Here is a 23,094-nt window from a genome sequence, read left to right as displayed (position 1 = left end):
AATGCTGATTGACTTGTATTGATCGCGAAGAACTAAGCTAAGTACATGAATGAGTGTTCTTATATATCCTCCCTTTTCCTGGTATGATGTTTTCATAGTATACTTGTATACCTATACCAGGCTGATGGTATAACATCCGTCTTGTATATTAGTATACTCCTTGCATATCACGTGAAACACGTGATCATCAGGTGCCAACACGCCGAATATCAATTTGATCCCTGTTCCTTCTTGCATATTCTCCATGAGCTGTTATCCAATGAGCCTGTCTTAACTCTGTATCATCACGTGAGGCTGATACAGTGAGTTCTGTAACATTACCTCCCCCTCTTTCAGGCTTTCGTCCTCGAAAGTCATAAAGCTGCGGCAGTTTCCAGGTAAGCGCTGAGGTGTTCAACTTCTTTTTCTTTCTTCATGTCATGACTCATCATGTCAGTTGAATACCGCAATCGTCTGAGGCTGGCTGATCGGATTTATCGTGAAGGCGAGATATCTTTTCCTTGTAAGCGTTGTTCGAAAATGAGTGAGAGACGCCCTGTCGAGTGCAAGCGAATTCCTTCTACCCAGAAATGTGGCCATTGTGTCCGTTCTGGTCGCAAATGCGAGCGTGATGTTCATGCAGAGTCTGAGTGGAAACGAATCGATCGCGAGAGAGAGCGTATTGCTAGTCAGCTTGAAGAGGCTGAGCGTCAGTCCGATGAGTTGTTAATGAAAGTGATGCGTCTTCGCAAACAGAAGCGTTTTCTTGAATCGCGGAATTTGAAAATGCTGGATAATGATTTCGGTGCGCTGGAAGGAATGGGAGAAGAGTCTTCTGTGCCTGATGAAGATCTTCAGGAATTTGAGCGCCTTCTTGATGCAGAGGCAGCTCAGCTTGCTGCGACATCAAACAATCCTAGTTTGACTCAGATGATGAATTCTCCTTCCTTCTGGGAGAACTTCGATTCTGCTGTCGCTGGTGGTATTCCTTCACCAACTGGTGGCAACCAGTCAAGTTCGCGATAGGTTCCCATGTGTTCTCAGAGGTATCGTACCCTTTCCATTTGATCAGGTAACATGGTCGTCCATTGACTTGTCGGTAATCCAGTACTCGTTCCACTTCATATTCATCATCGTTGCTTTCGATTTCGATGTTTTCCGTTGGTATGGCGTTTTTCGGTGCTGGTTCCAATAGCGAGATGTGAAATATTGGATGTATGCGCTTCATTGATTTCGGTAGTTTCAAGCGATAATTTACTGGTCCTGTTTTTTCTTCAATGGTGAAAGGTCCAATCTTCTGGTGATCGAGCTTTTGACTTGGTCGCTTCGTTTTGATATTTCTGCGGAGTAGGAATACTTTCTCCCCCTTTTAAGGTAGGTCCCTCTCCGTGGTGCTTGTCGTAATATATAGCCGCTCGTAGGTTCATGAAGTCAATGTCTCTTGACAGTTGGTGGTGTAAGTTCTTCAGCTTTTGAACTGTCTCGTTTGCTGCTTCTGATGTGGACTCTTGTGGTCGTGGCTTTTCATATAGCACTGGGTGGTATCCATAATTGGCGTAAAATGGCGTTACTTTGAGTGTTGAATGCTCTGCATTGTTGTATGCAAACTGTGCCATGGGTAGGAATCTAACCCAATCATCTTGTTCATAGTTGATGTAGTGCCGTAGGTATTGCTCAATCGTTTGGTTGGTTCGTTCAGTTTGACCATTTGCTTGTGGGTGGTAGGCTGTGGTGAGGCGGTGCTCTATACCCATCAAGTTCGTGAGTGTCGTCCAAAATTTTGAAGTGAACAGCTTGTCTCGGTCTGATGTGATCTTCTGAGGCATTCCATGGTTGGTAATAACATGCTTCAGGAATATTTGTGCCATATCTGCTGCGGTCATGGTTCCTTTGGCTGGTACCAAATGGATATATTTGGTCATTCGGTCTGTGATGACTGTGATGGAGTCATATCCTTGTGATGTCGGTAACTGTGTGATGAAATCGATAGTAACCCATTCCCATGGATGTGTTGGAGCATCTGGGGATTGCATTTTTCCGTAGGGTTGGTGTCTTGCTGCTTTATCTCGAATGCAAGTTTCACAGTTCTTCACATATTCTTGAACAACTTTTCGTGTGTTTGGGAAGTAGTAGTTTCTCATTATTTGTTCAGCTGTTTTCTCTGTTCCCAAATGTCCGTGGAGTGGAGTGTCATGGTGCATGCTGATGATCTCACTTCTCATGCTCTTTGGCACATAGATGAGATTGTGCAAGTACACTAATCCATTGTCATCAGTGGTCAATTTGTCGTTTTCTGCTGAGTTTTCAATCATATCCTGGATCATTTTATCTTTTCGTGTTTCTTCAACAATTTTTCTTTCCAAAGGTTCATTTGAGGTGTGCATTGTCGCTGCTAACACCTGGTGGTTGTAGCTGATGGTTCCATCTTCGTTCGTTTTCAATATCGCTGGATTGATCGTTCTGTCTTTGATCTCATAGTCTGGTCGTCGACTGAGTGCGTCTGCTTGTCCATTCTCATTTCCTTTGCAGTGGATGATCTTGAAGTCATATTGTGATAGTACTTCAGCCCATCTGGCCTGTCTTCGGGTCAACTCTTTGGTTGTTGTGAAGAAGGTCAGGTTCTTGTGATCTGTTTTCACAAGTACAGTGTGTTGTGCTCCTTCCAAGTAAACTCTCCAAGTCTTGAATGCTACCACTATGGCTAGCAGTTCCTTGTCATGGATGTCATAGTTCAACTCCGCTTGAACTAGTTTTCTTGAGTGGAATGCAACGGCTTGTGGTTTTCCATCTGGTCCTGGTTGAGTCATCCTCATACCAATGGCGTAGTCTGATGCATCTGTTTCGATCGTGGTTTCCTTTTCTGGGTCGAACTGCACAAGTGCTGGTGCAGACACAATTCTTTCCTTGGCTTGTTGAAATGCTCGTCGTTGTTCTGGTCCCCATTGGAACTCTTGTCCCTTTTTCAACAATTTGAACAGTGGTGTCATGAATTGTGAATAGTCCTTCAAGAATCGTCGGTAGTAGTTCACAAGTCCTGTAAACTGTTGAACTTCCTTGGTGTTCTTCAGTTCTGGCCAATCCAAGATTGCTTGAACTTTGTTCTTATCCATCTGGATTCCCTCTGTAGTGATCCAGTGTCCTAAGAACTCAGTTTCTTGAACATGGAATTCGCACTTCTTCAACTTCAATCGTAGCTTTGCTTCCTCAAGTTTTTGCAGTACTTTCTTGACATGCTGCACATGTTCTTTGAAGGTGTTGGAGAAGACCAAGATGTCATCAAGGTAGATTATCACGAAGATGTCGAGATATACTCCAAGTACATCATAGATGAATCGTTGAAATGATGCTGGTGCGTTGGTAAGCCCAAATGGCATGACCAAATATTCGTAATGTCCATATTTCGTTCTGATGGTTGTTTTCCATTCTTCTCCTCTGGCGATCCGTAGTCGATTGTAGGCGTCTACAAGGTCGAATTTGGTGAACCATTTTGCTCCTCTGATTCGGTCTTGCATTTCATCAACTCGTGGTAATGGATGTCGATCCTTGATGGTGATGGCGTTGAGTGGTCGATAATCTGCGCATAGTCGTAGACTTCCATCCTTTTTGGTACAAATAGGACTCCGTGCCCTGCTGGTGATGTTGATGGTCTGATGAATCCTTTCGCCAATTGTTCTTCAATATATTCCCGTAGTATTTTCGATTCTCGTTCTGACATTGGGTAAATCTTTTTGCATGTCGGTGTCTTCCCTTCCATAAGGGGTATGTGATGATCGTGTGGTCCGTGGTCTGGTAGTTCAGGTCGTTCGGGCTGCTTGAACAAGTGCTGAAACTCAATATACTCCTGTGGAATCTGTGGTTCCTGAGTCGTTGCTGCTAGCTCCTTATGGTCAATCCATTCCCATGAGCTTAGCTCTGAGTCTGATGCTTCTTGGTTGCTATCAACTCTTCCTGAGCGATACTCCTCAATCGATGCTGATCTCTTGGATGTATCCTCATCCATCAAGTATTCGCAATACTTCTGGGTCGTGTCCGGTGCCCATCCGGGTAAATTCATCAGCCAATGTCGTTCTGAGGCCCTGGTGGCTGCTAATACAATGTTTGTCGCTGTGTCGTTCATTTCTCTGTTATTCAACCCACCTCTCGGTTGCTTCACGTATCTACCAGGTCTCCTGCCTGTAGATCGTGGTGAGGTCCCGGTCTCCCGTTGACTCGGTCCTTTTGTCGTTTTTGGGCAATCGCAATTCACAAAGTTCATTTGTCCAGTTTTCCAGTTGATTTCCGGGTTGTGATTCCTGAGCCATGGAATCCCCAACACTATATCGTATTGTCCCAGCGGTGTCACGTCGAAATTGATCCTTTCTTCATGTTCCGCTACAGCCATAGGGACAAATCCCGATTCGACCGTCAGGTGACTTCCCAAATTCTCACCATTCAGTCCTGAGATAGGCTCTGGCTGCGCCTTCTCAATTCCTAAGATCCCCAACTGTCGCTGGAATCTAGGATCCATGTAATTTCCAGTAGCTCCTGAGTCAACCATCACTCTGGCTAGTTGATTGAGAACTGGTGTCATAAACTTCAAGTGGTATCCTCGCTGTGTCGCTGATAGGCTCGCTTGCCATCTTGGTTGCCGTAGACGTCGTGGACTTGGGTAGTAATCCTTGGGTTCAAAGTGAACTATGCAGTCGTCTTCATAACAAGCAGTCCAGTGCATACTTGAATGCTCTGGATGCAGTAGATATCCTCGGCATGCACAGTTCCAATCCCAACAAGGACAACTGTCATTGTATTTCCTGGGTCGTTCTGGGAAATAATGCGCCATTTTCTTTCGATCATAGTGTTCTCCACATGCATGGCTATAACACACAATCCAAGGTAATTGGTTATGTTTTGGGTGCTCTCGATAGTGCACGCAGTCACACCAATCATACCTGCATGAGTTGTGGATGGGGCCTCGTAGTCGTTTGGTTGTGATGTCCTGTAGGTATCCCCACAGTTCCCCATTATTCTGTCCACAGTATTGGCACGTGTATGGGTGCTGGTCGCATTTCCGTAGGTGTTCATCCCAAGTTTCGTTCATTCGTTCCCAACATTTCAAGTTCTGATGTGGGCAATATGTATTTAATTCATTGAATAGTTCTTTCAATCCTTTAGAGAGCCTCTTGGGGTTCTCCTGAGTGAGATAACAACATCATCAATGAAGTACGCGGCAACGTCGGTATTCATCTCTTCGTCGGCTTTTCGTTGTTCCGTATATCGCTTGGACCATAGCTGTTGCTTCGAAATAGGGCTATACACACTGGACTTCGTGTATCCCTCATTATCTTCTGCCAGACTCTGTTCTTCATGTTCATCATTTTCGGGAGTTGCGTTCTGAGGTGTCTCCGGTATCTTATGGAGTTCCTCCACGTTGGGATCGTGGCCATTCCACTGGGTACCGTACTCTTCGTCAAGGAAATCATTAACTGACCAATCTTGGTTGGGCAGTTCGCCGAGTGATTTCTCATGAACTGGCTCATTGATGGCTTTTTCGGACCCATCCGTCCTTATATGGGCTTTGTCGCTTCCGCTGTCGGATCCCACCGTCCGTTCATTGGGCCAATATTCATCTTCACTTGAACTCATGATTTCATCAATCTCCTCCGGTGTGAGGGTCGTCTGTTCTTCCATCAACCTCCTCAATGGGCTCAGGTTGGGTACTATCATAGTTCTGGGTCTCCATGGTCCTCCATGCTCATCTGAAGCCTCTTGCATGTGCCATCCAGAATCATTTGTTGCTCTGAGTTCAGGGTTCACAATTCCTGTGGTGTCATACGCTCCTCTCTCCTGGGTAGCGTGCAGTTGCTTGTTATCATTTCGTTGTTGCTGAGGCCTAACGTTCTGTCGTTGCCTGCATGCCTTCGTCATGTGGCCCGGCTTTCCACATGTGAAGCAAAGTTTCTCTTTTCTTCTTCGTTCTCTTTCCTTGTCGGATACAAAGGGCCTGTGCTGTGTGGCATCCAGCTCCATTGGTCGTGGTCCATAGGGATCTTCATACCCTTGGCTTCGTGGTTGAGCTGGTCGTTTATCATTCGATCGATAGTGGCTCGTTCGTGGGTTTCCCCTAAAGGTGTTCCCATATCGTGACTCCTTCTGTCTGACTCTAAGGTCATACAGGGTGTTGTCAATCTTGACGGCTCGTTCAAAGAGTTCGTTCAATGAAGTCGGTCGTTCCATCCAAACCAGTTTCTCCTGAATCTCTGGTTTCAACATTTCTTCGAACTTCGCAATGTACATTGTTTCATCCCAATTCAGATGGGTGATGATCTGCTGAAAATCAGATACCAACTTGGCTACTGATCCTGTCTGTTTGAGTCGCCATAGCTTTCGTTCAGCGTTCCGCGTGGCGTCAATATCTCCAAACGTTCCCTGGAGTCGTTTCTTGAATTCAGTGAAGCTGCTGAAAACCTCAGTGGTATTGTCGTTATGGTACTGTTCATCCTTCTCCTGGAAATCGCGCAAGGTAGGTTCAAACCAATCAAATGCTGGTCCAGTCAAATAAGTTGCTGCAAGTAGGACTTTGTCGGATTCGAAGATGAGCTTGCTCCGGTTCATTCGGACATACAAGTCCAACTGGGTGATGAAGGGTCGCAACTTGTATCGGGTACCATCAAAGGGTTCCGGCGGTCGAACTTTGATAGCTTTGGCTGACTGTCGTTCTTCCAAAGTAGTGATGCTTTCCTGCAGCTGGCTAACCATCCCAAAGAGCTCTTCATAAGTCGGAGTTCGTCCCTCAGATCCACGAGAGGACCTGGGAGTAGTGTTGCTGTTACTGTTGTTGGACATGGTTGCAATTTGTGTTTTAAGTCAATATAGTCTCGAAACCTGACTCGTACTGACTGGCGATCAATGTGTCACAACCTGGCTTCTCTCGTGTCGTACCTAGGGTTCTAGTTAGTTGTATTTCGAGACTGGACACTTACCCTAAGTGTCTTCCAAGTAATCGTATGCTCAATGCCCCTCCGGGTCCGGTTTGGTATGTCGTATGTGTTGATGGGTATATCGCCCCCTCCAGGCTCCGTAAGATAATCAACAAGTAGAAACGGTAAAGGTAATCGAATGGAGAAACAAGGCCAACCGAGTACGTATACTGGGTTGTTGGTTAAGTGCGGACGAGTCAGAAACTAGAAGGTAACCAATGCTGATTGACTTGTATTGATCGCGAAGAACTAAGCTAAGTACATGAATGAGTGTTCTTATATATCCTCCCTTTTCCTGGTATGATGTTTTCATAGTATACTTGTATACCTATACCAGGCTGATGGTATAACATCCGTCTTGTATATTAGTATACTCCTTGCATATCACGTGAAACACGTGATCATCAGGTGCCAACACGCCGAATATCAATTTGATCCCTGTTCCTTCTTGCATATTCTCCATGAGCTGTTATCCAATGAGCCTGTCTTAACTCTGTATCATCACGTGAGGCTGATACAGTGAGTTCTGTAACACCACCTCCCTAGATGAAAGGAACAGACGACGACAACAAGGATCCTGTGTGAGATGTGGCTCCTCTGATCATTGGGTGAAGGATTGTTCCATGAAGGCACACAAGGAATCCAATAAAATATGGAACCAGCAGATGATTGCAAGGTTAGAGGCAAACCGTCTTGATGACCTTAATGATCTCGATGATTGATTTTTGGAGATATTTGGACATGTTCATGTGTTTTTCTTTTTCAAGTGTCTCATGTATTGTTGCCTTCTCATGTTTTCTTACCTGTGGGTTGACCATGACATTGAGGACAATGCCTATTGAAGCCGGGGGGTAATGTGACGGCCTGGTCACGTTGGTTGCTTATCACGTGAGGTGTGGTTGTTTGCTTTGTTGCTTTGTTGATAAATATGGTGTTACCTCCTTTCTTCCTTCCTCATGTTGATTATTCTCGTCGATAGCTACCTAGGTAGAACCCATGAGTTGGACGTTCCATCATCCTAGTAGAGCGCCGTGACACCAAGCGGCCATAAGTGCGCTTCAAGACTGCAAAACAGCCAACATCAAGAGGCTGTAAAAGATGAGATGAATGTGCAGGCATGCAAATTGGCACAATATTATTCTGATTGCACATCTGATCAAATTGTGGCGTTAAGTGGCTTCCATGACCATCAAGAATAAGCAGACGATATGTTCCCTTAGTACAGCCATTTGTTGATGGAATAAAGATATTTTGAAGCCAGGAGAGACCAATTTGATCTGTTGTCCATCCATTCTCACTAAGTTCAATCCGCCAATCTGATGGTAAAGCATTGTCCTCATACCAAGCCTGTATATGAGACTTGCCCTTGAATACAATGCACGGAGGCAGAGCCCACCCCATAGCATTAACACATTCAATTGCAGTGACCCATTCACGATTCCCAGGCTGCAATAGGGCAGGACGACCAGCAGTTTCAGCTCTAGTCACTACTTTGGCAGTTGCAATAAGGCCCATAGCAAAACCAGTTTCATCAAAATTGTAAATGTCCTCATATGCAATCCCATACTGCATTATAGTGATTTGTACACGGTTGAACCACTCCTTGATGAGATTTGGGTCCTCACATTTGGCACGCTGATGGTTGTATTTCCTTGAGAACCGGGTCTTTAGTTCATCATGGCGTTTGATGAAGTTATATACCCAATTCTTGCCAATAGGTTGGGTTTTGGATGAACCACGATTGGAAAGAAGAATATTGGCCATATCTTGGACATGAGACGGTCGGGGAGCTGCTCCACGTTGATCCAAAGAGAGTATCCATCGGATAAGTGATTCTTCCTCTTCTTTTGTCAATTTGAGACAATTGGCCTGTTTTTCAGCACGATTTATGGTGCCATTCAATCGGCGTTGTAGTGTTGTCCGAGGTACATCATACAGGCGTGCAGCTTCACGAATATTGGAGATTTCTTTTTTCTTTAAGGATGAAATAGCAAGTAAAACCCTCCCTTCCTGCTGGATTGAATTTTGTGTCTTTTCCCGCAGTTTTGGTGGCATAGTGGCAGTTTGAATTCAATCATCAATATGGCATGCGTCGGAGAATTGAAAGGTGGCCCGCTCGGTTGGGTGGCCCGCTCGGTTGTGGATTACGTTATTTACGAATCTGAATCAGCGAGTTATGCATCACATGACAGCCTGAATGTAGTTAATTTAGCGAGAATTGTGCAAATGCGGATACCATGCGGATATCCGCATCCTATCCACGCGGATTTGGATTTGGATTTGGATACCTGAGTCATATCCAAATCCGTGCGGATTTGGATGTGGATAGCAAAGTGGTATCCGCGGATGAGGATATGTCGCAGTCTACTGTGTACGCAAAGTCAAACCAGTACAGTGCTCAGAGATCACCTTTTTCTGGTTATGGAGCTTGTGATTATCAGTGTTCTGTTGTCTTGGCAGATAAGCATCATAAATCGCTGCGACTTTTCGCAAAGCATACTGTGATATCCAGGTATGCACATCACCATATAGGGAGAAGCGGAGCAATCTAGTGGACTTTGTAACCCGTTCATTCTCCAATGCTTTCTTGCACAACTCATGCTGATGTGTAATAGTTCGCTCAAATGATTGAATAATATAAAGATGATCAGCCACTGAAGTACCAAGGTCCTTCTTGAGGCGTGAGTGGGATGCTTCACCACGGGAAGTTGTACGCATGTCCAGATGAAAAGCTTTGTCAGTAAAACAGTACAGAATTTGCTTCTGTGTCTCATCATTCAGCCACTCTTTTTCAATGTATGCAACTAAAGGGCCAAAGATCTCATCATCATATTGATCACGGAACTCCTTCCATGCATGTTCTGACTCTGGATAGGAAGGCGCTCTAACCACCTTCCACCACATCTCAAGCATTCTCTTCCAGCGCTAGTCTGCTTGGCTATCCATTGCAGCATTGGCCTCCTTGTCATGTCGATCAGGCAGAGTTTCCATGCTATCAAGGAGTTCTTTGCGGATAAGGGGGCGGGCTTTTGACAGGATATTCTTGTTCATATGCCAAAGACAAATCATGGTGTAGGCATCTGGGAATACACCCTTGCAGGCATTTATGAGAGCCTTCTCTTTGTCAGTCAGAATGGTGCAAGGTGGTTCAAGGCCAAGCTGTTCATAGACCCCGCGCAGAGATGTCAAAGCAAAGTCATATGATGGTTGCTGCTCATTATGGATGAAGGCAACAGCTGCAAAGAAGGTGGATCCAGTTGCAGTGACGCCATTGATATCCAGCATGGGCATCCGGTACTTGTTTGTCTTGTATGTACAGTCCATGATCAACAAGTATGGATTGCTTTGCAAGAGCTCAAGGCAACTTTGATGTGTACAGAACAATCCAACAACATGACCATCAATATCCTTCATATGGTTGAATAGCCATTTACCTTCCTTTGGGACTGCAGTCAGGAGAGCCTGGATGGATGTTCGAACATCCATCAAGAAACTTGATGGAGGTCCTGGCGAAAGTTGTAGATATCGCGTGGGATGATGTTACTCTTATTTTCACGCTTGGCAGTGTCAAGAATCTGACATGGAGTGATGCCAGCAGCAAGTTGATTTTCAAATGTTGTGGCACATTTTTTGATCTCTGCTCGACGCAGTGTTGGGTGTGTATGGACAGGTGCTGGGCTGTGGTTATGGCCTGGATCCTTAATCTCAAATGACCATTTGTCTGTCTGCCTGTCTTGACGGAGTGTGGCACAAAAAGGGCAATTCTCGCGGTGGGTGGTTTTCTCACAGACTCGCTCATTATCAGCAATGTTGTTCTTATATACACCACTGCAGTTGCAATGGAGGTAGCGTGCTTTGATTTGGCCATCCCCTTCATGGCGCTTGGAACTCTTGGTTGTTAGGGCATAGCCATGCTGCTTTGTGAACTCATTGATGGCATCCATTGCCTCTTTCTCACTGGAATAGATGGCATCAGCTGGCGGTGGAGGTAGGGAATATGGTGGGCAAGGATCCTCATCATCACTCAAGTACTCAGCCAGGAGTGCTTGGAGTGGTTGTTGATGGGTAGTATTTACCATATTGAGCTCACTGGCATGCAGCTGTGGGTAGCCAAGAGGGGCAGATTTGATGTCTTTGTTATGATGATACCCTAATTGTTTTACCCTAATCTTATCAACACATGATTGACCCACAATTTACTAAAAACAGCTAGACGGTGTGCCGGTAGCCAACAGGGGGTGTGTCTGTAGCATGAATGGTGTGCCTGTAGCGAGAGGGGTGTGTCTGTATCACCTCCCTAAACAACAACCACTGGATGAATGGGCCACAATGAGGTCTGACAGGTATGAAAAATTTTTTTCGTAATTCCATGAACTGACAAGTATCGGACCCAACATGGAGGGTAGAAGAGGAAGCAAGGGAACGGGTGTTTTCCGGTACTGGGGACTGTTCCCCTTCCAATATTACAGAGCGCTATTCTTGTCAAGTCTGAAACGCTTTCTAAATTAGGGGTTGGCAATCGACGGTTTGACAGCGGGACTGGGTTCCGGACGCACTTGACTCTGGCTTGGGCGACTTTGACTTTTGTCTATGTGCATAGTCTTTGTACTCCGTAGATGTCAGCTGTTCCTGTGGTATTTCATTAGTTCGTCATATTCGTCAGCTTATGCACGAAAATGCTTGTACTACAAATACATCTCTCGCGGAGAGCATCCGGGGCGATGTACCTTTCACAGTTCGCATCTTCGGGGACCAGGGCAACTGGGACAAAAGGACCAACAGACCCACTGGCCGTTACTGACTCGCCGGAAATACATCCTCGCCAAATCAGACAGAAGAGAGAATGCGCCGTCGAACTTTATCCCGCCCAGACGGCTCTTATTCCCCGGGCCGTTTGCTCGCCTGTCATGCTGTTTTGGTGAGAATCCGTATTGTCTGACCACAATGGGTACTTTGTGATTTCCAATAGTTCAGTCCAGAATCAGGAAATGCGGAATCATGGGGAATACCGGCGAAGTAAAAATAAAGCCAGGGATTTCCTCTCATTTCTTTTTCTTCTCCTGAAGAAGTAGAACACATTGGCATGCATTGATTTATGCTCCGAGCATTGTATACTTGATGTTCGAAACCATGGAAGCAGTCGATCTTGTCGTTGTCGGTGCCGGTAAGCACTCGTTGTCTTTGCCTCTATTTTCCGGGCGTACTGACGGATACAGGCTGGAGTGGTCTCGCGGCTATCAAAACCTATCGCGACGTCAACCCCTCCAGCAATGTCGTCCTCCTCGAGTCCGCGTCGTCCGTCGGTGGCGTCTGGGCCAAGCACCGGCTGTACAAAGGCCTCAAATCCAACAACATGCTAGGTACTTACGAATTCAGCGACTTCCCCATGACTGAACAAGCCTTTGGCGTAAAACCCGGCGAACACATCCCCGGTCATGTCATCCAAAAGTACATGGAGAAATATGCCGAGCACTTTGGCTTCACCGATCGCATTCGTCTCGAGACATACGTGCGCAGCGCCGAGCACCGTCCGGATGGGACATGGCTGTTGACCACAACGTCGCAGAAAGATAACAACGCAGAACAGACAATAGTGGCCAGGAAGTTGATTGTGGCAACGGGTATCACGTCGCAAGCATATCTGCCCAGCTTCCAGGGGCAAGAGGACTTTGGAGCACCCCTCTTTCACTGTCGCGACCTGCTCGAGCATGAGTCGGAAGTGCTGCACTCTGGAAAGAAGGCGGCGGTGTTCGGAGGCACCAAGTCCGCCTGGGATGCTGTGTATGCCTGCGCGACCTCGGGGATGCAGGTCGACTGGGTGATCCGCGAATCCGGCCATGGACCTATCTGGATGGCGCCGCCATACGTGACGCCGCTGAAGAAGTGGCTTGAGAAGCTGGTAACCACGCGATTTTTGACCTGGTTCAGCCCGTGCATCTGGGGCGACGCGGATGGCTTCAATGGTGTGCGGTCATTCCTGCACGGTACCTGGGTAGGGCGCAAGATGGTTGACTCGTTCTGGTCTACGTTGGCGAACGATGTCGTGCAGCTCAACGGCTACGATGAGCATCCAGAAGTGAAGAAGCTGAAGCCGTGGATCAGTCCGTTCTGGATCGCTTCGTCACTGAGTATCCTCAACTACCCGACCAACTTCTTTGATCTGGTGCGCGATGGCAAGGTGCGCATTCACGTCGCCGACATTGATCATTTGTCGCGCAACTCGGTACATCTGGCCAACGGCACTGTGCTGGACGACATCAGTGTGCTTATCTGCTCAACGGGCTGGAAGGCAACACCCAACATGCAATTCCTGCCGGAAGGCATCGACCGGGACCTGGGTTTCCCATGGAGCCAGGACTCGATGGACGAGGCACTTGTGCGCAGAGCCGACGAGGAGATTCTGAAGCAGTTCCCTAAGCTGCGGGACCAGCCAACACCCAACCCGCAGTATCGTCCACTGTCGGACGATGCGCCGGCGACAGCAACCCATCCATTCCGCCTGACGCGCTTCATCGTGCCTCCGTCGTTGATGCATGAGCGCTCCGTCGCCTTCATGGGTGTGACCATGACCATCAACACAACTATGATCGCGCAAACTCAGGCACTCTGGATCGCCGCCTACTTTGGCGGCAAACTCGACGTGACTCCAGGCGTTTCGTGTCCACCGGATGTGCGCGAACTGCTGGCCTCAGCCAAGGCCTCCGAGTCCAAGGTGCCAATCGCCAAAGAGAACGTCCCGGACCAGGACGAAGAGCGGGATCCCAATCTCGATCTCATCTGGGAGACTGCTCTACACAGCGAATTCGGCAAATACCGCTACCCCGGCGGTTTCGGACGCCGCAATCCGGACTTTGTCTTCGACGCACTGCCGTACGTAGACATGCTCCTCCGGGATCTGGGCCTGGAGACGAACCGTAAGGGAGGCGCTTTGGCCCAGTGTTTTGCTCCGTATGGTGTGGAGGATTACCGAGGCTTGGTAAACGAATGGAAGAGAAAGCATGATACCCCATCCGTGTAGTCGGAACACTCCGTTAGCATAGCATAATTTTAATTAAGCGTCCGATTCGTTTTATGCAGAGTAGTGGACATGACTCGTGTGGATGTGATAGCTCCGGTGGATATATTTGATACACCCCGTACGCCTTCATAATTGCTTTATTTGTATTTCCACATGGCTGATCCTGGAGGAGTAAGCTTAACCATCCCTCGGAATGGAGTTACATGTTTATTTTATGGCGAGAGAAATGACATTGCTGAGTCACGTGGTATTCATGCCTTCCCCTTGGGAAATAGTCTTTCTATCCTCCTCTATTTGCCATAAAGTACACTAGACGCTCGCCAAGTGTACCTACTTTCTGCTTTCACTATGCAAAAAAATCTATTGTCATCAGCGGCGCTGCTCAGTACTCAGTACTCGGTGCCATCTGACACCTTACTCCGGAACCAGTCCCTGAACGATCGGCATCAAATCGCTTACGAAAGCCTGAGCATAGCGCTTTTTCTAGTCCGACTATAGGCTCTGTGGTTTGAGAAATGGCTGGTGAAACTCATGGACAAGGCTTTTGCGCAGCTCAGCCTCAGCCTTGTCAGATTCAGCTCAAATAAAACAAACTCCTCGCTTAGTTGAAATTCACCGCCGTAAAAAACAGCCCATTGATGCTATTCTCATAAAAAAGAACAGGGCTATAATCATGGGCTGCAATCGCTTCGATCTCCATGACTGTTCAAATAGCAGTGATGCGAAGCGGGAACCTGGAAGCGAATCCTGATGTTTCTGGTCTCGGCGTAAGTTACTTGCTTAAACAATGACAGAGTCTACAGACTAATGATCTGGAAGGATTTGATAAAATTTCTTGCTACTGCTTGGACATGCTCCATTGCTATGGTCTTCTGCAACGTCGTTACGCCATAGGAATGGGATAATATGCTGGATAGGTCGATCATAAGAAGATTCTGCGGCTCCTTCTTACAAGCTTTTAGAAAGCTATGACGGAAAATCCTGGTTTGGTGTCTTGAGATTGCCCAGGAATGGTGCCGCTGTTCTGCAGGCTATTTCCCTGTAACTCGTGCTTTATGCTTTGGTTGTTTCTGTCACTCTTCAATCCCTATTCGACTTCGTACACTCTCGAACGTTCAATGTAAGCTGATCTCCTACTGAAACTGGGCTTTGGAGGCTCTGACTGGCGACCAGCTATTGTGGCTAATTTCGCTAATATGGGGAACTATTCAACTTTCGTCTACCGCATTCAGGTGATGAATTACTTGTCCTCGAACCAAGACAATGAAGATGAAGACATATTTGAAGAGGACACTTGGAACTTTGTTCAACTAGGGCCAGTATTCATGCTTCTAGTCCCTCTTCTGCTGATGGTGGAGGGGTGCTCTGGTAAAACTCAGATTTGAGTTGGCTGCTGTGTTATTGCTAATCGTCGATTTCAGATGTGATCCATAGACGCCGAACTGAGTACAAGAAGGATGGTAGCTCTTACAGCAGCCTCATGCCACATACTAAGACGCAAGAGCAACTCGAGTTGGATCCCGTGGACTACAATAGAGCCACCCGTGTCCCGCAAAATCGAGCGAAACAGGACACCATTATACCGTCTCAGACCGCGGTGGCACATAGCCTGTCATTATTTATACAAATCCCAACCCTGCCACTACTTGATCAATTTTCAAGCCTTTGTCAAAGGCAGTTCCAGAGTGAGCCGTGGCACCTAGACAATATGCGGTTTGCCATGGCTGCAATGACTGGAGTGGCATGCCTTTTCTTGAATATCTTCGCCACGGGCCAAAGTAAATCTTTTGATGGCTTTGTAGTTGTGCTAGCTGCTTTTGTAGCTGGCCTCGTCTGTCTGGTCTTGATTCCCCTATGTTGAATACTGGACAGTCTCGGTCCAAAACAGCTAGCGCAGCGGTATCCTCTATCTGTTGTCAGGCTTGTAGTTGATCCTGGAAAGACGTACCGAGTCTGGCGATATATTTATTATCTATGCTGACCTATCTCTGCTATCTGTTCTGGCGTCATCTTAAGGTTCTTCTATGATTTTACAGCATTTGGCTCTACAGGTATCTGTTGTGGTCTTGGTCGCATCGCTTATGGTCCCAATCTTCCTCTGCAGACAGCTCTACTCGCAGAAAACAGCCGAGGTGTTCTGACCCCGATGCTCCTGTACCTACGTCTCTTGGTTTGTAGGGCTTTTTGGATCTTTCTTGACGTGGTGTCTATTTCTGTATTTAGCTTGACAATCTTGTCCTATCGATTCTTAATGCTCCTGCGTCGTTTATTGCGCTCTCTCATGCGTACGTGTCTCATCGGGAGTATTATTGTACCCCTTGCAGATTTCTGACTGATATGTTGACACTGACTCGTAGTCTGGGGTACCAGAAACACATCCAACGCTGCGGTATAGCGAGGATGACAAGTAATTACCTCGAAACGAGGATTCATGGTTTACAGTATGCAATTCAACGAGACCCGAGCACAACATAAATCACTGGTATTATCATGCAATAACTACATAACCCGGTCTATAAACGAAAGACTATAACCACCCATGTACAAAGCAAGCCCGTAAAAAAGGCCCGAGAATGCCTGCGTAACCCCGATGTAACCAACCAACGCCAATAAAAAAGAACGAAGCCAACTATACATTATTCATGTTCCCGTTTGACGAATGGACCGTCTTTACCGCATCCTTTGACCAGAAGGTGGCGCTATAAACGTTAGCATTCAAACATCTATCGAGGGAGAAGTGAAAAGCACACCTTTAATGCATCCTTGCGCGAAAAACTCTTATCGCAGTGCGTACACGGAAACGGCTTAACAGAGAGATGAATCCGCTTATGTCGCTTGAGATCGTGGTTTCGATTGAAGCTCTGCGAGCACTGATCGCACCTGAACGGTCGATCTTGGGTCGGCCCGCCCAGGCCCGGTCCCGAGACTGGGTGATGTGGCGATGATGACGGGGGCCCTTGGTACATTCTCGCGACGTGACCGCTATTGAACGGGAGAATACCGGCGGGTGAGGGGGTGTTGCCGAAAATGGCCATTTGGCCGCTTGGATTGTGGATGTTGGACCGGACGGGGCCGTTCATGGCCGGGAGGGAATAGGAGGGCCATGGTTGTCGGGGGTAGACGAGGGAGTTCATGGAGGCGGGCGAGGACATGGACGAGGAAAAGGAGGAAGACGAGGAGGAGGAGGAAGATAATGAGTTTTCAGCTGAGAGTGGCTGTTGCGGTTGGGCGGCGGAGAAAGACGGCACGAGCGACGGGATCTCGTACGGCTGCGAGACGGCAAGGTTGGAGTTCACGTTCGCGTCAGGGATCGGATTGGTATTTGGTGCTTGGTATAGATTCCATGCATCTTGAAGATATCCATGGGTATCATTGTTGACCGGCCACGGGGATTGCGCCGGCGCTCCAGCCCAGCACGATGCTGTGGTCGTGTTCGGGGATGTCGATACGGGAGACACGAATTGGCTGGCGGGATGCGAAGTCGCGGCCAAAGTCTGCGATGGATAAGATGAAAAAGCATTCGAAGTGAGAGACTGGGTGATCAAGGCATCGAGAGTGGTCATGCTGGATTAATTGCTGGAAAGGGTTGTGAAAACGGCGTGTTATGGACAGTTGTTCTGATAATGAGTGTGGAATGGAGGTCATCCAGGCATGTCGGAGCCCAACACAGACGGAAGATGTCCAAATAAGAGGGGAGGGAGCTATAAAGGCCGATAAAAATTCAAAGCAATATGGTATTTCAAAAGAAAGAAATGCAGACCGGACAATTGAAACGCCTGGGACATGGAATATATACAGCGTCCAGCGCCCCGAGACCACAGACAGATGTCAATTGTCGATCCAGAGGCGATCTGGTTCTTGATCGACAAAGAGAGACGCCCCGAAATGGCAAAAGAAAGGAATAAAAGGAGGGCTCCTTGCATTAGAGGGGAGTCCGAGAGTGCGTATGTGTAGTGCATCGGGCATTCGAATAAAGAATACGAGCATGGGTGCTTGTGGAATTGGCCGGGGAGATAAAGAGCAAACAAACCTTGTTGATGTGATCTGTCGAGCCTAGTCGAGTCTTTGACCGAGTCATGCCTGATATATCCATGTTGCAGCATGTTCAGTATGTCTATGCAGTTATGTATGTGCATTGTCAGTAAGCACTGTACTTACTCGTATCCTGAGCCCGGATACACCCTCGCTATCTCTACCTCTGTTCTACTTCTTACAGCTCTTCTATGCCATTTTCTATACTTGTCTATACCCCTAATTATCTCTATGCTATGCTATGCTTCACTCTATGTAATATGCTCGGTAATGCACTGCCGAATGTATCTCCGATGACGTCGCCGCGGGGTTCTTAAATGATCCTCTAACTCCCTCATTCTCCTCTCTTCCCTCTTTTTCCTCTCTTGTTCCCCAACTCATCTGGTCAATTGAATACAGTGCGTCTCTCTTCAGCCATTGAAACATGCATTCACTTATGAGATACAGGCAGCTTCTGACAACCCCTCTGCGCAAGTCTTTCGCGCCTTCTACCGCTCGTCCTACTTGCAAACCGTTCCTCTGCGTTCGTCCGATTCATTGCTCTTCCGCCATGTCCGGTGTTAGCAAGGCCTGCTGCCAGATCCCCCCTATCGTCGCCCAGGGCTACCAGGGCAAGGGTGAATACAAGACCATCAATGGCTTGAAGACGTGTAAGGACATACACCGGGGATATTATCACCAGGGAGCTAATTGAGTAGACGTTACTGGTCCTGAGTCCGCCTCCAAGGCTATCCTCGTCATCTATGGTAGGTTTACACATTCTTCTACGAAGGTCAAATGCTAAGAATCAGATATCTTCGGTTTCTTCCCCCAGACCATCCAAGGAGCCGACATCCTGGCCAACTCCAACGAGCAAAAGTACCGTGTCTTCATGCCCGACTTCTTCGAGGGCCAGCCCGCCGACATCACCTGGTTCCCCTCTCAAACCGACGACCACAAGCAGAAGCTCGGCAACTTCTTCCAGACCAAGGCCGCTCCCCCGAACACCCTCTCCAAGATCCCCAATGTCGTGGCCGAAGCCAACAAGCTCTCCACCAGCGGCAGCTTCGACTGGTCCATCCTGGGCTACTGCTGGGGTGGTAAGATTACTGCTTTGTCCTCCGGCCAGGACAACAAGCTCTTCAAGTCTGCTGTGCAGTGCCACCCCGCCATGGTTGACCCCAACGATGCCAAGGCCGTGAACATCCCCATGGCTGTCTTGGCCTCCAAGGATGAGGTTCCCAAGGACATCGAGGCGTTCAAGGCCAACCTCAAGACTCCGAACCACGTCGAGACCTTCCCCACCCAGATCCACGGCTGGATGGCTGCTCGTTCGAACTTGGAGGACGCCGAGGTGCGCAAGGAGTACGAGCGTGGCTACAAGACCGTGCTTGACTTCTTCCACAAACACGCTTAAACATGCCATAGTAGAGAAATGAATTATGACTTTGAATCCATATATGTACAGTATCCCAGGTAGACATCGTCATGCTGAGGTATACCGTATGCGGAATGAGTCCCGGCTGACGTCATGGCCGATGTTCATTGTATTTGGTATTTGGCTCTGATAATCCATACTTTGGCTCTGTATAATTATGCTTGACTCCAAGTCGGCTGCAGCTACAGCACGATGCGCATATCAAAAACTGGATAGGCGGGGTCAGTTGACAGGGAGGGCCAGAAGCAGGTAAGTAACCGGGTACGAAGGCAAATGCCCTCATGTTGCATCATTCCAAGAGGCGAACGACTCTCGAACCTCCCTGTCTTACGATCCTCTTCCCGGGGGATTTTCCTGCATATCGGTTTCACAGCCTAAAGGTACGAATAAGCCGACTCTTTCCCTACATCTACAGAACCGTGAAAAATGGCCTCGCCATCCCATGCAAAGCCCCAGGCAGGCCCCGAACATCGCCGGAAATCCAGCCAGAACAGCAGCAACACACCACAACTCTCAAGAGAGGACGTCCACGCACTGTTCGTCGGAGCGCCGTATTTCCTCCTCGACGAAGGCTCGTTCGGTCTGTGGCAGCCGCAGGTTATCTTTCCCTGGTGCGATCACGATCTATTGATCCAGAAATTCTGGGACAGACGGCCGCTCTCGCATTCCTCCTTCAGTCTATCTACGCTTCATGCCCACCTGCCGGTTCCCGATGGTTATGTAGTCAAAGGCGACACCCCGGCTCCTTTACAAGGGTTACAACACGCGGGCGGGCCCAAACGGCCGACTTTCGACATAAGCGTATACGAGGTCCCAAATATGCTGTGCTCAACCGCAAAGGAGCCCGGCTCGCTTGGATTCCGCCATTTCCTCGAGCTCCCCGTCGCAGACCAGGTTCGGTATACGGGGCCCGAGATCCCGCGACCACGACCTGGACTGCGGAGACCCTCGATGATGACCTCGACCATCGAGGCCTTCGACTCTATCGAGCATCATGCCAACGATCCGTATGCGCAGTGTCTGGATGGAACGGTACAGGACCGCAAAGCGATGCTGCTCGACGGGCCGTCGGCGTGGAAGCGCATCGGCGTGCGAGACCCGAGTATGGAGAACCTGATCGAGCGTCTCGAGACGGTTCGGGCAATTCGTCATGATATGTTACATGCGGAGGTGGATAAGACGATCTTGGACATGGAGCCGATAGAGATATTGCATCGCGACTTGTATTCCAAGTTCCTGCTTCCCCCGCCGCGGTCGATGATAGAGGAGGAGGATCCGCATAGTCTCAAGTCGCAGATTCGAATGCTTACCACTGCTCTGGCGGCGCCGGGGGCGTGGATTAACTTTAGCTTGGAGGAGTGGCGTCTGCACGCTGGCCAGATACTGTGGGAGATGCCGCCCCATCGGGATGGAGATTTTCTGGATCCGGAGGAATGCGAGGACGCGCAGAAACAGCCATGGGTTAATCCCGGTCTCGAACGAAAGTGGTTGCTCATGCAGATGCTCCTGGCTAGCGAATTACTTATCCGACTGGATGCTGTTTCTCGCGCCGGGGTCTTGAGGGATCCTGACGAGAACATCACCGCAATTGACATACACGAGTTTGACGAGCTTCGCGATGGAAAGGTAAACTGGGACTTAATTGTTGCGCGGCGCTTTCTCGATAGTTTTGGGATAAGTCGTTGCGACAACCAGACCTCGATGCACAGCGAAGAAGGCCTGCATGGAAGACGTCGGTCTCTACGAGATGCTTTCACCATCCATCGTCGGTCATCGATTAAGAGTGCCTCAGAAGCCGAGTCGGCCTGGGAATGCAAATTGACGCCGTATCACATCGAGCAGCAACTACACGGGCTATTCGTGTTTGCAGAGAATATCGGCTGGCCTGGAGTAGATGCCTTGAAGGACCTCTTCTCTAAAATCAACCAAGACGTATACAGCCGCCCAGTATGCAGCTCCGCGACATCCATACTGGGCAAGGACGAGATGTACAGCCGAAATCCATCCCGTCGCCAGATCCTCCTCCATAACATCGCCAGCCAAGACAGCAACGACCCGAAAGACAACATCGGCTGGATAACCCGCAGCTGGCTTTCAGGCTTCGTGCCGCCCGGAGAAAGCATCAGACACCTTCTTCTCGCGACAGTCCTGGAAAACGACCCAGAGGCATTATCCACGCTAGGTCCCGTGGCCAATCTATACGGCGGATTCTCGTATCACGGACGCAGCTGGTGGAGCAAGCAGTGTATCGTCGGGCGCGTGCTGGCCGGTCTACCAGAGACCAAGGAATGCATGGGGTGGATCAGAAGCGATGCCCTGCCTGTTGACCGGTCGACGTCGCAGCCGTTGGACGGAAGATGGTTCGAGGCGAGAGTCAAGGAACTACCACCGACAAACAAGAAACCGCGCATCCAGCAGGGGAATAAGATATCGCATTTCTCGACGCCGCTTGGCGATGGGGATGTTTCGCGCGAGGCGTTCTCGTTGCCAGTTGACCGTCCACGGCAAGAGTCGGTGTCTATTGACCTGAACATGTTGTCGTTCGTTAGCGAATCCGACTCTGAATCTGAATCCAGCGCTGTCGTAGGCGTACCCACCATCTCGTTCCACGTGCAGTCCAACTCACATGACTGTCAATGGACCAAAGAATCAATCTCCTTAAGACACAACATTCACTTCGTCACCTCGTACAACTGCCGGCCCCCAGCCGGCAAAGCCTCCATTAGCGACGGTGAAGACCACCACGAACCGTCTCATCTCCCCGGGCATCCCCTCCACGCGTCCTACGAATACGTTGTGCTCCCCGTCAGCGACCTCATCGGCGCGACGTCGCTGCACAAAGTGGTGCCCGGCGGCGAGATCCTCGTGATAGACGCCCGGGGAAGCGCGAGGCAGGAAACATTCGCACGCGCGTGGTGCGCAGCGGCGGGGAGCAATGCGGTAATAGGTCGCGTGGGGAGGACGTGTCTGGCTTGTTGTATTCGGGAGGCTCGGGCGGTGGATGTGAGTGTTGTTATTCGGGTGAGTGATGGGGAATGGAATCGGGCCGGGAAGTTGTATGCAGTGGATAATTTCCGGAATTGAGTACATATTCTGTACAGTATGAGTATGATCATGGTGAACTACAAGTGAACTACACTACTGCGGAGTATCTCGTGTACTATGAGGATCGGCCATCAACCACGGTCTTGGTGCCCTTTTTTAATTATTATTTTTTTTTGTTAGCCGCCTACGTACAGGACGTGGTGAAAAAAAGAAAAAGGACCGCCTCAGTGGCACTGGCAGTACGTACTGCTACTAAGTACATATACCAAAAGAGGTACGGCCGCAGCATCAGGCCGCGTAAGGCGTTGCAGATTGGCCAGATAAAGGCAAGTGCCCGAGCTGAAACAACGCAGGTGGTCCAAGCGAAGCAGTAAGTATATCAGGCTATATTAGGCTAATGTCTGCACATCGTGATAAGTGGCAAGCCTCGAGGGACATGGACCAGCTGAACTGGCTGCACAGGGATTCTATTTGCTGGAATGACCGTCAGGGTCTGATCCGTGGCTGTGTTGCTCAGGTACATACTACTAGTACCTGCTGGCACCTGGACTGACTGGACCCTGGCTCAGACTCCGTTCATTTGGATCAGCTGTTGGATTCGGACGGTTTTCGGACGACAGTGGCTGGACTGGGCTTGGCTTGGCGAT

The 23,094-nt window shown here is 48.7% G+C and overlaps 5 protein-coding genes across 5 annotated transcripts; 4 read left to right on the top strand and 1 right to left on the bottom strand.

Moving 5' to 3' along the window:
* Nucleotides 1–519: 519 nt before the first annotated feature.
* On the top strand, nucleotides 520–1,005 carry ACHE_21447A (uncharacterized protein; the record flags this gene model as incomplete). The annotated part of the gene is made up of 1 exon (XM_043275531.1): nucleotides 520–1,005. The coding sequence occupies one exon, from the start codon at nucleotides 520–522 to the stop codon at nucleotides 1,003–1,005; it is 486 nt and encodes a 161-aa protein (XP_043134511.1).
* Nucleotides 1,006–12,053: 11,048 nt separating this feature from the next.
* ACHE_21446A (flavin-binding monooxygenase-like protein) lies at nucleotides 12,054–13,953 on the top strand (the record flags this gene model as incomplete). The annotated part of the gene is made up of 2 exons (XM_043275530.1): nucleotides 12,054–12,099; nucleotides 12,152–13,953. 2 exons carry the CDS (start codon nucleotides 12,054–12,056, stop codon nucleotides 13,951–13,953), a joined length of 1,848 nt encoding a protein of 615 aa, XP_043134510.1.
* Nucleotides 13,954–16,589: 2,636 nt separating this feature from the next.
* Nucleotides 16,590–17,516, bottom strand: ACHE_21445S (putative C2H2 finger domain protein; the record flags this gene model as incomplete). The annotated part of the gene is made up of 2 exons (XM_043275529.1): nucleotides 16,590–16,652; nucleotides 16,704–17,516. The coding sequence occupies 2 exons, from the start codon at nucleotides 17,514–17,516 to the stop codon at nucleotides 16,590–16,592; spliced, it is 876 nt and encodes a 291-aa protein (XP_043134509.1).
* A 1,019-nt stretch (nucleotides 17,517–18,535) lies between these two features.
* Nucleotides 18,536–19,381, top strand: ACHE_21444A (dienelactone hydrolase family protein; the record flags this gene model as incomplete). Its single annotated transcript, XM_043275528.1, has 3 exons — nucleotides 18,536–18,635; nucleotides 18,684–18,731; nucleotides 18,777–19,381. The coding sequence occupies 3 exons, from the start codon at nucleotides 18,536–18,538 to the stop codon at nucleotides 19,379–19,381; spliced, it is 753 nt and encodes a 250-aa protein (XP_043134508.1).
* Nucleotides 19,382–19,828: 447 nt separating this feature from the next.
* On the top strand, nucleotides 19,829–22,486 carry ACHE_21443A (uncharacterized protein; the record flags this gene model as incomplete). Its single annotated transcript, XM_043275527.1, has 1 exon — nucleotides 19,829–22,486. The coding sequence occupies one exon, from the start codon at nucleotides 19,829–19,831 to the stop codon at nucleotides 22,484–22,486; it is 2,658 nt and encodes an 885-aa protein (XP_043134507.1).
* Between the last annotated feature and the right edge of the window lie 608 nt (nucleotides 22,487–23,094).

Source organism: Aspergillus chevalieri, chromosome 2 (genome assembly GCF_016861735.1).
Source record: "Aspergillus chevalieri M1 DNA, chromosome 2, nearly complete sequence".
Lineage (NCBI taxonomy): Eukaryota > Fungi > Ascomycota > Eurotiomycetes > Eurotiales > Aspergillaceae > Aspergillus > Aspergillus chevalieri.
The sequence above is the reverse complement of the archived record's forward strand: the minus strand, read 5'-3'. Positions and strand labels throughout refer to the sequence as shown.